This window comes from Leptonychotes weddellii, chromosome 2, assembly GCF_054177405.1.
Source record: "Leptonychotes weddellii isolate Sample4059 chromosome 2, ASM5417740v2, whole genome shotgun sequence".
In the NCBI taxonomy this organism is placed as follows: Eukaryota; Metazoa; Chordata; class Mammalia; order Carnivora; family Phocidae; genus Leptonychotes; species Leptonychotes weddellii.
The window spans coordinates 151,594,539-151,612,713 of NC_138370.1; the positions used below are offsets into that span (position 1 = coordinate 151,594,539).

The window sequence follows — 18,175 nt, forward strand, 5'->3', positions numbered from 1 at the left end:
AAAAAAAAAAAAGATAGTAGGAAAGGAAAAATGAAGGGGGAGGAAATCGGAGGGGGAGATGAACCATGAGAGACTATGGACTCTGAGAAACAAACTGAGGGTTCTAGAGGGGAGGGGGGTGGGGGGATGGGTTAGCCTGGTGATGGGTATTAAAGAGGGCACGTATTGAATGGAGCACTGGATGTTATACGCAAACAATGAATCATGGAACACTACATCAAAGACTAATGATGCAATGTATAGTGATTAACATAACATAATAAAATAAAATTTAAAAAGAGAATATATGAAGGAGACTTGAAGAGATGAAGCTGAAAAGTTCTTTGGAGCTAGAGCTCATTGAACATCTTGATGAGAAAATGGTCACAATTTTGTTTTTAGGCAAGTGAATCTTAACAACATGATACTATTTTGATCATGTCTTCATTAGGTATGAGAATGTCTTTATTCTTAGGAGATGTAGGCTGGAATATTTGAAGTGTCCTATCTGCCAGTGTTTTTCAGATGTTACTTACGTGTATATTTATATTTATAAATATATTTGCGCACACACATAGGTAAAATAAAAACTGAAGATGTTAACAGTTGTCAAATCTGGTTGGAGGATATATGGATGTCGGTCGTCATAATCATTCTACTTCTCTGTGTTTGAGAATTTTCCTTAATGAAAAGTTGGAACTAATAAATATATAGTATTTTTAGTTAATTAAAATCAGGTAATCATACAGTCTGAAATACAAACATTCTCTTGCTAGACTCATTTAACATTTAAGCACATTTTCTTATTTATAGCTTATACTCTAACATTATTTGGAGAATGTTACTTCCTATTGTGATATTTGTGGCTTGAATAGAAACTCCCTTTCATATATTGATTCTTCAGTGCTACTGGGCAAATGCTACAATACTAAGAACATTAGAAAGTTTGGAGAAGTATTACTTGGTTTCACCTTGTAGTCATCCAGATAAAGCATCAAATAAGTTTAAACACACCTCTTCGAGGTTTGCAAGATGGTGGGATGAGTATTTTTTAAAAGCTGATTTTCTGCCTTTGCTACTGTTTTTAGTTTGCTTGTGCATTTGCATGTTGAGACAGTTTCCATTCCAGCGGTGGGTACAATGTGGTCTCTGTATCTGCTGGAATCTGACCCCTAGTTTTTTTTCAGCAGCTGTGCCCTTCTCTGGTTTGATTGAAATGAGGGTGAATACTATTCAAGAGTAAGACTTCCGTGCCATGAGGCTCTGCTGGTGGTGGTATTATCCCCATGTGGGAGAGAGAATTTCTGGTATCCATGTCCAGCAGTGAGATGAGTGCCTGCCATGTTGTTCGGTATTCCTGCAACAAAAATGACACAGCCTTGGTTTGAAATTGTGATACAGAGTTCATGTTAAAATGAATGGTTACAAATTCTTTTGCTTAACATTGTTTTCAAAATTTGAATTACTGTTTCTGTGGCATTTCGTCCCTTTACTATCCAGATGGTTGGTTTCATCTTGGCAAAAAAAATAAAAATGTTGGGATGGGTGTTTCCTAAAAGGAGACACAGTTTCTGTTGTGACCCACCTTGCTCAAGGATGGATTGGAGGGCTGGGAAGAGGGCATTTCAGGGCCAGTGTGCGGAAGGCCTGGGTGTGGCCATAGCGACAGTGTCATCTGTCATGTGCGCTGAGTCCTCCCGCCTTCCAGTGTTTAAAGGTGCATCTGAGGAGTGTATGGCTGGGCAGAGCTCTGTGTTTCCCTAGTTTTCCCTCACTTTTCTCAGTGCTGCTCTATCACGTCTCTGCAAGAACTTTTTCATTGTATTACTGAAAATGGCATCATCCCACCAGCCTTGATATCTTGTCACCTGCCAAGAAATCTCACTCACCCCCCTTCTCACTCGGCTGTGGGCAGAATTTCCCTGTGGTCATTTCATTGTCTGAAAGTGGTAGTAGATAAATGACAAACTTGACCTAGATATCTGTGTGTTACAGGCTCAGGGATGCTTTAAAATTTCTGTCCTTAAGGAAAATTTTACACTCCGAGAAACACAATCATTCTGAGCCTGTTGTCTTTTTTTTTTTTGCCCCTCTATCTTGTCTTTATCGTGTGTTGTTTGAAGAGAAATATAAAGGCAACTCTAGTGTTAAGAATTACAAGATTTCTTGGGATCTCATAATAGATTACAAATGAACCATTTGAGAAACTATAACTTCCTGAGGTTAAAGTGACATGATAGTTAGCTTGTTAAGTACATTTTGATCACTCCTGGGGGAATTTATTTATTTTTCTATTTTGGAGTATTTACCTGTTAAATAGGATATTATTATTATAGGCATGTGGGTGGGTTCCTTTTTTTAAGGAATTGTTTTTTAATCTCTTTAAGCAGATCTAGAGGTGGGGAAATCTCCTATTTAAAATTCTGATTTCTTTTCCTACAGTGTTGCTTGATTTTTTTTATACTGAAAAATGTGTTAATGGTAACATTTTTATTCTACAAATGGTTAATTATCTCACTAGAGATCTAGTTTTATAAGCTCTTGTAATTCTTAAGCAAATTAAGATTTGAGCATGGATCATCTAAGAGAAGAAGTGTAAATGTTTGTGGACATTCTGGATTTTTCAGTCTGATCTCAGCCACTGTTGACTTACAGCCAGAGGCCCTTGCACTGTCCCCAAAGGTACTATGCTCCTTCCCACGTCTGAGGTTGCCTGACACTAGGGAGACATTTTCCCACTTTTCTCATTCCTGGAGCACTTAGCGGTCTAGTAGTGCCTAGCATTGCCATCATACCCCGCTGCATTTATTGGGTTTCCTTTAAGCCAGTCAGTCATGTAATTCTTTGCATGACTTTTTTCAGCGGTATCTGGGTACACACTGTGGGGAATGCGAACATGTCTTTTTCCTGTATTTTCATCTCCATGTTTTTGCTCTTCCATCTGAACCTTCTGAGCCATTGCCATCCATCAAAATTCTGTGCAAACTTCAAGATCCATTTTTTTAATCGCCGTCTATGAACCTTTTCTTTTTTTTTCCAGCTATGACATTTGAACAATCATATGCAAGAAAGGTTAGAAGGAGGAGGAGCTGAAAGTAGGGAGGCAGATCAAGGGAGTGTGCAGTAAATCGGGCAGTAATTATCTGGGTGTAGGCTGTGTAGGCCAGTGCAGGTATTAAAAAATGAATTTAGAAAAAATACCAAAAATGAGTTGTCAGAGCTTGATTTGGTTGTGATTGATTGGACGTAGAATTCATTAATTGAGCTTCTGCAATGCCGATTATGTGTAAGGTCTGAGGAAAATAGATGTATGACCCACCGTCTATTTGGGGAGACCGTCTTAGTCAAATGATCACACAGTAAATACAAAAATCACCGTTTAAGTTATAGTTAGTAACTGCTATAAAGGAAAAATGCAGGTGGTTATTAGCTTAAATTAGGGTCATCTGCCTAGGTGAGGATGGGGGCCTATGAGAAGAGGCTGGTCAGAAAACCTTTCTTCTGGAGCATATACTTATGCTGAAATATGAAGGATGGAGAGGCAGGAACCATGTGAAGCTGGATGTGGACAACATTCCTTGAAGAACAGAGTAAGCAAAGGCACTAGTTTGGGGAGAAACATGGTATGTTCGTGGAACCTCAAAGAAGGCTCATGTGACTGGAGAGGATCAGAGAGTGCCAGGGAGGAAGTTGACATAGTCACTGTAGGGAGAGTCCCAAGTTACGTGGGTGCAAATGAGCCACACAAATGAATGACTACTTAAGACTGACTAGAAGAGTAGTATTTTAATGAATAGATATAAAGGGGGGGAGGTTATGTTTTCAGGAGATAATTTAAAGTTTGAGGTGCTTATGGGACAGTTATATGCACCATTGCAGTTACGTGCAACTTGAAATATGAGGTTGGAGTTGACCAAAATGGATAAGGAAGGGACAGATTTTAGAATTTTCCTCATAAAATTGGCAGTTGAAATAGCAGGAATGGATTTTCTTAGAGAAGATGAAACAAAAAAAGTAGAAAACAAGGAGAAGAAAAGTTACCTTGAAATTTCCTACTTCTTGACATCCTTGTTTTTCTGTGAGGTTGCCCACTCATCTTCTTCAGTTACAGTTCAAAAACCGTGTTCAGTGTCGGCTGTGTGAGGGGATGTGGGAAAGCCTTTGTGGCGTTGGTAGTTAAAATGGTGTTGAAGAATGCATAGGATTTTGATGCATACATGTAGTCAGGGATAGGGGATTGGAGCAGAGGCATTGGAAGAGAAGAAACTGTCAAAGAACTAAGAGGGAATGCCATGATAGCATAGTATATCTTCTCAGCGGGCAGAGGATAACCTCCCAGTAAAGCACCGTGCTGCTGACCGTGACTGTCCCTTACCTATCTGATATGCATGGCAGGAATTTACCACTAGGAGGAATATGACCTTGACATTTGTTCTCTGCATGGAATGGTTTAATACATTTAAACCAGTTGCTTCAGATACTTGGGATCTGCTAAAAAATGAGGGTTCCGTGAATCATTCTGTGGAAGGAAATAGTAGAAGAAACCCTGTAAAGATGTATCCAGACTCTTCTGATATTTAAGACCTTCCATAATGTGTCCTTGGTGTATGTTTCCAGTTTTACCTCTTTGGACTCTACACTGTGGATGCTCTTATTTCTCTACTTTGCCTTTATTATTATTAAAGCTTTCCAGCCAGGATAGCCTCCCAACCAGTTATCTGTGTGGTTAAACTCAAGCTTTCTTCAGGTCAGGCTCTAATGTCATTACGTCTGTGAAAACATCTGACCTCTTTTAAGCAGAAGTTGGGAGTTCCCATCTTTGTACTCATACGTTCCATGGTTTGGACTACGTTTTAAACTTTTCTGTCATTACATTAGCTTGTTTTTCATTTTGAGGCTCCTTGAATGTATAAATACTATTTGAATTTTCTTTCCAACACAAGGCCCAGTAAATATTTCACCCTTAGTAAATAGCTGAAATTGTCAGGTGGTCCTTATGCCAAATGGTTTTGGTGGATCCAGAAAAACGAAGACTGAGAAAGCTACCAAGAGTCTTCAGAATGACCTTCTTGAGCAAAATGGTAAAATGCATGTGCCAGTCACGAACAGCCAAAATTGTATTAGGTATATGTCAGTTGCAAACAGCCAAATCCATCTTTTTTCATTCTTTTGTCTTTTTCTTTCATTTTTTGTTGGGAATTAAAGGTAAAGTGAGGCAGTTGTGATATTAAGATAATTATTAGAATCACTGGGTAATATGTTTAATTGATATAATGCAACAGTCTGGTTTTGATATGTACTCTTGTTCACAACATGCAGTAGCAGTAGTTTTGAAGTAGTTTAGTTACAGTACCCATCATGGCCAGCAGATGCCTGCAAACACCATAAAATCATTTTGACCAGATAGTTTTAAAAAACATACAGTTGGTTTTGGGAACTCTGCATTGCTGGTCTAAGTGCAATTGTTTGTATTTGATACTTTGCCTTTTAATTTTAAATTCCAGAAGAGGAGAAAATTGAAAAGACATCTCATGTGAAAGGACCATTTTTCTGGAGTGTTAAGTGTGTCTGAGGATATATACTATTTGTATGTCATTTTAAAAATGTAGATTAAAATTATGAAAGAAGCACAATATGCTTGTAAATATTTGTAAATATTGTACCATTCTTTTTCTGGTAAGGTCACAAGAATTTCATTTTAATCAGTCTTGTTTGTGTATCTTTTTCTCTAACCAATACAGGAAAAGTATTCAAAAGGAATAATTCCCCTTTCTGCTATATCTACGGTACGGGTTCAAGGAGACAACAAATTTGAAGTTGTTACAACACAAAGAACTTTTGTTTTTAGAGTAGAAAAAGAAGGTAAGATTATTTCTTTATCCCTGTAAAAACACTCATAGACATTAATATCTGACCAATCAGAAGACTGATAAACTAGTGAAGCTACAAACGTCAAGAGATCTTAAAATATGTTACTTTTAAGAAATTTACATTTTATATTATTTTGAATACCATAAACAAGTTGGCAAGTCATTTGCTGTTTGTTCATTATTCTTGCATGCAGCAAATACTTAGAATCTACTAAGTGCCAAGAATTCTTCTAAATTCTGGATATATAGCAGTAAAAAAAAAAAAAAAACACAAAAAAACCCCAAAAATCTCTGCTCCTTTGGAGTCCACCTTTTAGCTGTTGTTTCATAATGCAAAGTAGTTATTTAATATGCAAAAACAATTTTTCTCACTATTAAAAGATTGGTTCTAGGGAAGTTAACTTATGCCAGGTTCAACTGAAGACATAGGCTCAATAATCATTCTAGTCCAGATTTTGGAGCATCTTTTATACTTTTTCAATTCTTTTTACCTTCTTCCTCTGCTGTAGGTCACTTGATGGTGAAAATTAGATGGCATGCAGTTTATGGATAGAGACTAAATCTTTAGATCTTTTTTTTTTTTTTAAGGTTTTATTTATTTATTTGACAGATAAAGAGCACAAGTAGGCAGAGTGGCAGGCAGAGGGAGAGTGAAAAGCAGGCTCCCCGTGGAGCAGGGAGCTGGACGTGGGGCTCGATCCCAGGACCCCAGGATCATGACCTGAGCCGAAGGCAGCCACTTAACCGACTGAGCCACCCTGGCGCCCCTAAATCTTTAGATCTTTTCTGACTTTGAGGGGTGGTAAGGAGGGAGATCCAGGAGAGCTAAGAGTTTTCTGTTGCATACTTTGATTGACTATCAATACGTTATTACTATATTCCTTACTACTTTTAAATAATATAGGTAAGGCCATCCTCATTAATTAAAGAATTATAATTTTAACTTATTTTTTAAAGCTTTTATTTTAGTATAGATTATAACTTGGTTTTGAAAATACTTCTTGGTACTTAATTATTTGAGTAATGGTGATTTAGAGAACTTACTAAATTCTTGATATATGCAATGATCTGTGCTTCATTATTCACAATAGTCTTGTGAGGGATGTAGGTGTTACAATTATCCCATTTTATAAAAAGAACAATCCCATTTTACACAGAACCCATTTTACCCTTTTATAAACTACAACAATATTAGATCTTATGGGGCAATATTTGTCTTTTTTATACTGATAGATTCCTAGAACATAGACCAGTGCAAGGCACATAGAAAACATTCAATAAATCCTACCTATTCATAGAAAGCTTTCAGTATTCCTTGGCATAATCAGTAAATGCCTAAGTTCCAGTTGCTGTCCACACTGGGGCAGCTTTTTTCAAACTGTGCATCGCTATGCATTTGTGAAATCAACTTAGTGGTTTCTGATGGTACTAAAACAAATCCCCCAAAACAGAAAAAACATGAAATAGAATAAGAAATATTAAAGTGCATTGCTTCTAGTAAGTATCGTATTGTGAGACATACCTGTGTAAATATTGCACATATGTAGGGGAAACAGTGCTTCTTAAGTTGCTATTTAAAAAGTCGTTGAGGTCTATAGCCCCGAGTCGGGGTTGGCAAACCATGGCCCGTCGCCTAAATCTGGCCACTGCTTATTTTTGTAAACAAAGTCTTGTTCCATCACAGTCACCGTCATTCGTTTGCATATTGTTGCATATTGTCTGTGGCTGTTTTTGTGCCTTAGTGGCAGCGTTGAGTGTGACCAGGAAGGCCCAAGGTATTCTCCTTTGGACTGGATAACGTGAGGATCTTTCCTTATGCTTTGGTTTCCTCTGCCTAGAAGGTGATTGCCTGTTTCTTTGAGGTGCTTATCACTTTCCCCTTGGCTTCTCAAAATGAATTTCACATATGCCGCATAGCTTGCATTTTAAGATAGACACACTAAATAAAACTTCCCACCTGTGTGAAAATCTGTTTAGCCATATTTACTTACTGTAGTTAAAAGGTAAACAGACACATTAAAGTAGAATATATCAACCCACATGTTTAAAAGTTACATGCTGTGATACATAGTTCATATATGGTTCATAGTTCATGTATCACATAATTATGATAGAAACAGCATAAGAATTTCATTAAAACTTTGGTGTAAGTTATTATTTGTAAAATAAGTCTTAGGTCTTTAAGTTTTAAAACATGAAAATACTGCTTCAATAAAAACTGAGACTATCCACATGGAATTACTGAGTAATTTTACTGAGTGGTTTTACTGAAAGTCATTTTTAGGGCGCCTGGGTGGCTCAGTTGGTTAAGCGTCTGCCTTTGGCTCAGGTTGTGATCCCTGGGTCCTGGGATCGAGTCCCACGTCTGGCTCCCGGCTCAGCGGGGAGTCTGCTTCTCCCTCTCCCTCTGCCCCCCCCTTCTCTCTCTCATGAATAAATAAATAAGATCTTTTTTTTAAAAACAAAGTCATTTTAATGTCGTAACTAACGTTTTTAAAGATAGGTAAATGTAGAGATGTGTGTGTGTATAAATAGTATATGTGTGTCTATATATTTAGTATGGCACCTTCAACAAGATACTAAGTATGTTTTATTGTTTTTTCCTCCTCCCATGTATACAGATGGTTGATTATTTTTTACTTTGGGGGAACTAAGAAATCAATCATAGTGGCTTATGAACTATTTGACTTAACTTTTAAGCCAAAAGAAACTTTACTTCAGTCTAACCAAGAAGCAAGACAAAAGTTTAGAACACAAAGGGGAAATGAGTTGACATCCTAGCAGAAATGAATTCTCCCTTTTTGGTGAGAAGGTTCTGAATGGCCTATCCTTTGTCTCCTCTGAAGGCAGGGTCCCTGTTGCCAAACTGTTGCATTGCCCATTGGCATTGCTAAGACAGGATTGTCATTTGGCGTCTTTTCCCCACAACTTTTCAAAGGCTTCAATTTCCCCAGGTTTCCTAGTGAAGTATTGTTATGCTCTTAGTTGAAAGTGAATTATGTTGAAATAATAACATTTTAAAAATACTCTTCCTCAAATAAAAAATTTAGTGGGATTCCTTTGTCCTGAAGCAGAACCACTGGAGCTGATCATAGGGTCATAACAGCTAATGGTCTCTCCAGTCTGTATTCCCCTGGCAGCTGTGGTCACACACGCAGATGCATGACTTCAAAAAGCAGGTGATGTTTTGAATTCGCAGTTCTTACAGTGAGGAAAGGGCTTAAGAATTCTGAGTGGTCATTTGTGTTCCTGGGCCATTTTCAGTGCTGGGTTTCAGCTGCAGTCTCATGTTCCTGTCTATCTCAGCTGGTCCTGGATCCCTGGGAGGCAGGCAGGTGTTTTTCCACTCAACTCTGTTTCCAGACAGCATCTTACAGCCCTCCAATGGCAGCGATGATGCCAAGCTTGTTTGTTTGTTTGTTTTAAGGAACACTTGGTAAGAAACCCATAAATTTCCCTTAGTTATTGTGGGCAAGCAGACTTGCCTGTCTTGAAATAGTGTTGTTTTTTGTTTTGTTTTGAGGGAGAAAGAGAGTACAGTGGGGAGGGGGGCAAAGGGGGAGAGAGAGAATCTTAAGCAGACTCGGCGCTGAGCGTGGAGCCTGACACAGGGCTCAATCTCACGACCCTGAGACCCGAGCCAAAATCGAGAGTTGGACGCTTAACCCACTGAGCCACCCAGGTGCCCAAAATATTTAATGTTTTAGAACATTGTAAATGGAACATTTACTAGGTGGAGGGAAAGCCAGGGGAATTAAAAGTTCTCCGTTGTATAAATTGGCCGACTGTTGTAATGGGTCACAAACTGTGGAGTCATTCTTGAATCTTTTTCCTCTCATATCGCACATCCAGTCCATCAGCACATCTGATCATTTTTGACTTTGGAAATATATCTGGATTCTGATCGATTCTGACACCACTGTCATTACTAGTCTAATGCAAGCCACCACCTCTCTCTGGGTTATTGTAATAAACTCCTTTGATTGACTTATAGTCCTGTTTTCTATACAGCTGTCAGCGATCATGCATCAAGGAAGTCTGATCACGTCAGTCCACTTCAGATGCTGTGCTGTCTTTCCATCTCCCTGAGAGTAAAATACTTACGTCCAAGAGCCGCTATGTGATCTGGCTCTGGTCTCTTTGTCCTTGTCTCCTCCCGTGCTCTCCCTCGCTCACTACATTTCAGCTCTTCTCTTGTTCTTGAACATGTCAAACCCCCATGTCAACCCCAGGGCACTGACACTTGCTTTCTTCATCTGAGAGTGCTCTTCCTGCAGCCATCCTCCTGACTTGCTCTATCACTTCCATCACTTTTGCTTGACCATTGCCTTCTTTCTGAGGCTTTTTCTAGTATCAAGTATAAGGTAGCACTTCCTGTGTCCCTCATCCCTTGCTTTACTTTGTCCCATTGCACTTGTCACTGTGTAATACATTATATATCTATGTTTTATTGCCTTCCTCCTTTCACAAGAGGGCAAACTTCAGGAGATTAAGGCTGTGGTCTGTCTTGTTCATGCTTCCATTCCTGGTATTCAGAATAGGTCTTGAAGCCCAGTAGGCACTCAGTTAATATTTGTACAAATGAATGGCTCTTGATTTCATGAACAGTCATGGTGTGCAAATACTTCCTTCTCTGAAATTGATCATGGGTTATGTTGAGGAATCTTTAGTTCAATTATATTAGCATATCAAAAGTAAAGGTCCATCTAGACTTTGTTAGATTCTGTTACTAATCTTTTACACAGCCCTTATGTAGTAATCCCTAGGATAATCAGTCCTTTATGTTACTAATGAATATGCCTACTGCTAAATCTAGTGGTCAGACAATATTGTCTCTTTTTGGTTTTTGTTTGTTTGTTTTTTCACTTTTTTGATTCTTACAGTAGTTGGCATACATTCCTGAAAACCTCAAGAACTGGTTTGAGGGAATTGCTATTTTATTTATATTCTAGCATAATTATAAGAAAGTGGTGATTTTGTTTTCTCTAATCCCTCCCCCCCCCCCGCTTTTTTTTTTTTCCCTTTTTCCAATCTGGAATGCTCTACTTTGAGCAAAGCTATATCTAGGTCAGGGCAGTTCTCTAAGGAATAGTGCTTAGCACAGTGCTAAGATCAAGACAGACAGTAAACGTTTGTTATTGGAAAGAATAAAAGCACCTTGGTGTGAAGAGCAGGCAGAAGCTAGTATAATAACTAGCTTTGCCCAAGACACTTAGCCTAAGGGAAGATCAGTATTTGATTTGGAATATTGTGACTTACCAAAGCATATTCCCTGTGTCTAAGGACACACACGTTGCATAGCCAAATATCAGTGATGCTTGTAATCTATTTTATTGTGTTTGAATGATCTGTATCACTGATTATCTGCATTGGCATGGTTAATTAAGAATAAACTGAATGTTACTATTAATTCTCATACTTATTCATGACTGTTTACTTCCTATTAGTAAATGAGGCCCTCAGGAGCTAGACAATACTTCTAGGCTGTAAGAGAACCATTTGTTTAGATGCAGCCATCATATGTTTAAGTCCAACAGATGCAATTGCCAGTTTCAAATTATTTTCCTGAGAAACTGAGATATATGCTGAGAGCAAGGTAGAAGCCACAAACACTTTGGCCTAATTTATAAAGTTATGACCTACAAAGTGAAACAAGTCAGAGAAGGACAAATAGCATGTGATTTCACTCATGTGGAATTTAAGAGACAAAACAAAATGAAAAAAGAAAGAAAAGAGAAAGAAAAACAGGCTCTTAAATATAGAGAACTAACTGGTGGTTGCCAGAAGGGAGGTGGGGGAGGGGATGGGTGAAATAGGTAAAGGGGATTAAAAGTACACTTACCTTGATGAGCGCTGAGTAACATATGGAAGTTTTGAAGCATATTGTACACATGGAACTAATAGAACACTGTTGATTATATGTCAATGAAAATTGAAAGAAAATTAAAAAAAACTAAGTTGGGTTTCTTTTCAATAAAACATGACCTACATTTCAAACTACATGATTTATGTAGATTAATATAAACAAACAAAAAACATTGTGTTGTTTACTTGGCAGGAGTATCTTGTGTGAAACTAATGATCACAAGTAATAACCAATGGAAGGTTTGTTGTTGTTCCTGAAAATATAAATTATCCTAGTGCAGTCTGGATCTGTTCGTGTAGATATAAAATGGAGACATTTTCATGTGTTTTAGTTTCTAATGATGCTGGGGAAGTTGGGTAAATATTTCTTCCTGATCCATGGGAACTATTACCTGGGGACTATGTAATTGTCCTAAAGCATTGTTGAATGAGTTTAAATAAATACTTTGGCCTTGGTCATTAAAGACAAATGTGTTTAGTAGTTTGGAGAGTGAGGGAAAAATAAAGATAATTTAAAAATTATGGCTCATTATAAAATAACTTAGGGTTCATGTTTGAATGGGAGCAAGTCTAATCTGGAGACCTAGACCAAGATCTAGAGATTTTGAATCCATAATGGAGTAATTCTTTCCACACCTTAGATCTGAGATACTACCCCAGTTTTCCAAGCTTGAGCTCTGCTTATTCTTTCCTTCTTCTTCCTTCTTGATAATTTTTCCTACCTGGAATTCAGCCTGTTTTGTTTTGTTCCTTTTGCCTTGATAATCACTTCTTTGTTTTTTGCCAGCCCATTTTCTTGCCTCATAGATAGAGTTGTACCTTAGGATTTGTCCCATTTCTTCTCCTTTCACATTAAACATTTATCTACTTCCATGGATCTTCTTTTGTGTAGGTTACCTTCATTCACGCATTGCTGTCCACCTGGATGCTCATGCTAGGGCACTGAAAACCTGAGGTGGTTCTGTTAATAAAATGGAATCTTCCACCTTCTTTGCTCAAGTCATTGTACTAAGCTAACTTTTATTCTGATAATTTATATTTTTTTGTGAATACCTGTCAAACATATTTAAAACTTCAGCTGTTTTTTCCGTCACTTAAGGTCTTGACTCTTCAGATATGCTTTTGTTTCCATTTTCATTGTACTTCAAGCCTCTCTTGCCTTAGTCCTGATCCTCCCCAGGCTTTCAGTTTGGTCTACCTATCATCATACTAATCATGTCATTTCCTTGCTAAGAATCCTGAGTTTTTGTTTTTGTTTTTGTTTTTTTCTTCCCTCTGTAAAAAAGTTTGGAGGCAAAATTCCATACAGGTACTGCAGAAGCTCTATCCATATTTCCTATTTCCTCTTGAGTTCAAAATTATCAATATGCTTATCTATAAGTTAGTCTCTGAGCAGATGTTGGTTCTTTCTGCCTTTGTTCTTGTGTTTTTCTCTGCTTAGAGTCATAAAGTTCTGCTCTTCCTTCACCAAACTCCAGTTTTGTCTTTTCAAATGCTGCTCATTCCAAGACCTAGTGCAAATACTTCTTTTCATAGTGCTGAGAACAGTTGTCTGAGTTAAAACATTTGATTCTCCTAATTTTAATATTAACTTGCTGTATGACCTTCAGCAAATGACTTACTTCCATTGAACTGACTCATATTTTATTTGATATCATTTGTATGACATTTATAGTATTCTGTGTTCTATGTTCATATATAACTTGACTTACAACTTTGATTGCTGTTTGGGGACTATATCAGAGTCCTGTGTCTGTAACACAGTGTGTTATACATAGTTGAAGGTCACTTAGCTTTTGTGGAGGGAGAAAACCAAATTTTAATTTACCAAATGAGATGCTATTGTTACTGTAGTGAGAATGGAAGGATGAGTGAATATCAAGTCAGCATACTCTTAAGTAGAGTAGGCTCTAAGTAACAGAAGTAAGATTTTCTGGGCCTTTGAGCAACTTAATTGCCAGATAAAATCTGTTAACTCGTGTCAGTATTACTTCTATTAAAAGAGAAAATCCAATCTCATGAATAATCTATAAGAGTGCTTCTTAAATATTAACATGGATTCAAATCACCTGGGGATCTTCTTAAACTGAAGATTCTGATTCATCAGGTCCTGAGTGGGGCCTGAGATTTTGCATTCTAATAAGCTCCGAGGTGGGGCCAGTAGTATTGATTACAGAACACCTGGGTAGTGTTATTTCTTTTCTCTTACAGAATTGGGCCATAGGGCTCTCACTGTAGTAGCATTTAGATTGTGGTTGTGGGAATGAATCTGTAAATTATGTGTTACAGGGAAAATAGATCCTTTGCCCATGTTTCTGTGCCTGTATAATTTATATGAGTATGGATGTATGTATTTTCTCCTGTCTTCATTTTCAGAGGAGAGAAATGACTGGATCAGCATACTATTAAATGCACTGAAATCACAATCCCCTGCCTTGCAGTCTCAAGCAGCTGCTGCACCTGAGAAATGTGGATATCTTGAACTGAGAGGGTATAAAGCCAAAATTTTTACTGTGTTAAGTGGAAACAGTGTGTGGCTTTGCAAAAATGAACAGGTGAGCTCTGTTACAGTAATTGCAAATTGCGGTGCCTTGATTACATTAACAACTGTGGCTTTTTTAGACTTATTGTTTTTACTTATAGCGCCTTGCTTTTGCCTTGAGTACTGCACCAAATGTAACAAAGAAAGAGTTGTTTTGTTGAATTTTCTCAGTTCCTCAGTGACAGGAAAGTAATCTACATCAAATTTGAAGCTAGACATCACCTTTTTAAGGGACTGGGAAAATAAAATCTTGAAAATAATTTTTGAAGGGTATTCTTTAGCTGTAGTGTTATAACACTATATGAGGTAACAATCAACCAATTAACCATTACAGCTATTGATGAAATAGGCACAGTTCTGCACCTGTTGTGTTTCTTTTGTAATAGAAAATTATAAGAGTAGGCACAGGTAACATGTTTTCTTGAGTTTCCAGCATTTTTTTTTTTTTTAAGTAGATATGTTGCTTGCAGAGGAAATAATTCACTATAGGCAAGTGGTTCATATATGCACATACATACACATGCACCACATATAAATGAAGTAGACTTGAGTTGTTGACTTACTGAATTTGGTTAATATTAGAAAGACTTAGTAGAGAAGTTCAGTGTTTTGAGGAGACTGGTATTAAAGTTCTAACAAATTCTGTTAACTTTATTTGATTCTGTAGACTTCCCTTTCTCTAACATATCTGATTTTTATTTTATTTTATATATTTTTTAAAGATTTTATTTATTTGAGAGAGAGAAAGCACGCGCATGCATGCACACACACAAGCAGGGAGAGGGGCAGAGGGAGAGGGAGAAGCAGATTCCCCACTGAGCAGGGAGCTAGATGTGGGGCTCGATCCCAGGACCCTGAGATCATGACCTGAGCTGACTGAGCCACCCAGGTGCCCCTAGCATATCTGGCTTTCAATATGTATAAGAAAATACCCCTTTTGGGGAATGAATTCTTAATCCTTTAGCCTAGAATATACTAGATGCTTAGTAATTTGTGGAATTGCATGGTGTGCTTTGGATATCTGATCTAAGATGAACTCATTAATGACATATAATGAATTATGATAGGCTGGGATATAAATGCTGACTGTTTTCATAACAAATACAGATGTCAACTCAAAACAAACATTAGTTTCAAAAATATTAACTATAGATCTTTAAAACATCTTCTGAACTTCAGTGTGATCTTATTGATTATATTTTTTGGATAAGATTTCTTAGCCAGTTAACTGTGGAAGGCATCATTGAGCATTGTTGGCATATTAATAACTTGGATAGTTAACATATTCCTCAAGAATAGTAGTGATGTAAAGCTTATAATGTGTATGAACTGAATGAACATTTTCAGTCTGAAGTGAGATGATTAAAACTTTTCTCATTGGAATGGAGTTTAAAAATGCATAATTTGCATTTATTGGTATGTAAGTTACTCTGCCAGATTAATTGAGGTATTCATTTTTTACTTGCACGGATTTGATGGACTTCACATTATTAGTTTCATCGCTTCCGTTAGCTAGATTGTCTGAGTTTATGTTATTTTCCCAAAATAGATGTTTTTTTAAAGTTTTATTAACATTCTCTGATTAGAAAGAAACTGTATGAAATTATTGCTTTAATATTAGTAATTGAACATAAAAAGCATAAGAATGACTATCATCTGGTGAGTACCAGGTATTGTGCTAATTAATTTATAAACATTTCCTTTTAATCTTGCCCACAAATGTAGGAGGAAGATCTTCTCCTCCATGTTTTATAGATGAGGAAAATGAAGATTGTGTAAGGATTGTAGATAGTCATACATAACAAAACCAGAACTTTATGACTCTAAGTGTAGCATCTTAGCAACTATACCAAACTTTCTTTTTAAAGTGTATGTTGAAAATTTCTGGCCTGTGACCTTTTAGAAATAGCCTAAGCTTCTTTCCTTGAATAACTTAGCTGCTTAGGAGGTTCAGAGTATAAGTGTGTATTGAGTAATACACATTCTACCAGGTGAGGCATTCTGCAAGTGGGTGCGCTTGCTTAGGACTCAAGTCCTGTCTTCCAGGAAGAAAAGTCTGACAAGACCATTGTTTGTGATGGATGACGAACCCAGTGCTTTATTAGGCTTATGCAGGAGTTGTAGAAAAGTGCAAAAAAGGGCAACTAATGAAGTCTGGGGATTAGAAACACTTCCACATACACAAGTAATGAATACATTCTCCTTAAAAGTTAAAGCATTAATGCTGGACCCCTCCTCATCTTTTGAGACATAAACCTACTTTCAGTGCATGTATATTTCAGGTCCTTTTCTATGCATTAACATGCCTTTATATATACCCTTAAGAAGTACATACTGTTGCTTGTGTATGTGTTATTTTTAAAAATTTTTTATCATTTTATATGGAGCTGGGTCTTAAGGGACTTGATCTTGAGTCAAGTCTTAAAAAACTAGTTGGCTCAGGACTGGATGGTTAAATTAAGGAAGGCCTTCTATGTTTAGGCCCTAACTTATCATTCCAGTTTTATCTGTGTTTACATCCTGGTGTATGCCTTTCTCTCTAGAGGAAAGTTGCCTATTGGTTTTTCACATGGTTGAGCAGATTGTGTGAAGAACTTGGGTGATGTGCTAAATGGGGAGTCTTTCTCCTGAATGCAGGGGGCTTTAAGCTTGCATTTAATAAAAGCACTAAAAGGTAATCATTCAGTGCTACTTCTAAACGTTTTATATATACAACACATTAGGTAATTTTGTGCTTTTTTTAAATATGGAAAAAAAATTACTTATAAAAATGTAAGAGGTGTTATCCCTGAAGCTAATATAACATACCAATCATACTTCTATAGTAAAAAAATAAAAAAAGTAAGAGGTGTTAGCTTTGAACTTCTGTATCTAAATTTGCGTTGGATCTAATTGAGTTCCATGCATCAAAGCTAAACTATTTTCAGTTTTAAAAATTAAAAAAAAAAATAGTGAATTTATTGCCCACATAATTTGTAGTGTGAATAGAATAAAAAATAAGGAAAATTGACCTACACTACCCTAAATATGAATTATATTCATTCTTCTTGCTTCTGTTGATGCATAGTTTTACAAATTTACTTTGGAGGTCACTCCAGGGAGAGGAAACAAGTAATGGATAAAGGTGGAAAGGTAGCATATATTGAAGAGTTACTTAAAAGGAAGCTCCAACATTCATTTAGAGCAAAGACGATTGGACAGAGCTAGCAGTTCCGGGTTTTCATTCTTTCTCTGCTACTAATTGGCTCAGGTAATTAAGTTAATGTCTTTAGGTTTAAATGGCATCATGTAAAGAAGAGAGATGGCTTACTATTCCTAAGGCCATTATGTAAATTGCATGTTAAAATTCCAGATATCTGGGCTCGTTTCAGACTGCGGACTTGGAATTTCTGGGGATAGAATGTTGGAATCCACATTTATATAAGGCCTCCACATGTATCAGAAACTACATACAGTGAAACACTGCTCTAAGGGTATTTTTTTTTCTTTAAAAAATGATAAGCATCTAGGTAAAGACAGCAAGATGTTTATGGAGTTGGAAAATGTGTAAAAATAGCCTTCAACAGCATTGAATTCATCATCCTGCAACTTGGGACTATCATACCTCTTTTTGTGATTAACTTTCATTTGGAAGTGATCTTTTCCCTCATTGAACATTTTTAAATGTGCCAACATTTAAGTGCAAAGTTAAGATAATCATGATTAGTAGTAATACATTTTGAAATTTTGAAGAACTGTTACTAATTGTGCATAGTTCTGAACTATAGCTACTGGTTTTTTTTTTTTTTTTTGCGCTAAGATCTCAATTTTTAAATTAAATTGAATTCTACAGTATCATTTAATCCCTTTTTCTTAACGTAGACTTTTATTGCCAGAGTATGATCTAGTGCAAACATTAGATTCCATTTGCAAACTCAGC

The 18,175-nt window shown here is 36.9% G+C and overlaps 1 protein-coding gene across 4 annotated transcripts in view; it reads left to right on the top strand.

Annotated features, from left to right (window-relative positions):
- ARAP2 (ArfGAP with RhoGAP domain, ankyrin repeat and PH domain 2) overlaps window positions 1-18,175 on the top strand; it is a 185,681-nt gene that overhangs the window by 45,062 nt on the left and 122,444 nt on the right. For all 4 annotated transcript variants that reach the window (XM_081812499.1, XM_081812502.1, XM_081812500.1 and 1 more), the window contains 2 exons: window positions 5,721-5,841; window positions 14,091-14,269. In XM_081812499.1, coding sequence (XP_081668625.1) covers window positions 5,721-5,841; window positions 14,091-14,269 — 300 coding nt within the window. The remainder of the gene's footprint in view (window positions 1-5,720; window positions 5,842-14,090; window positions 14,270-18,175) is intronic.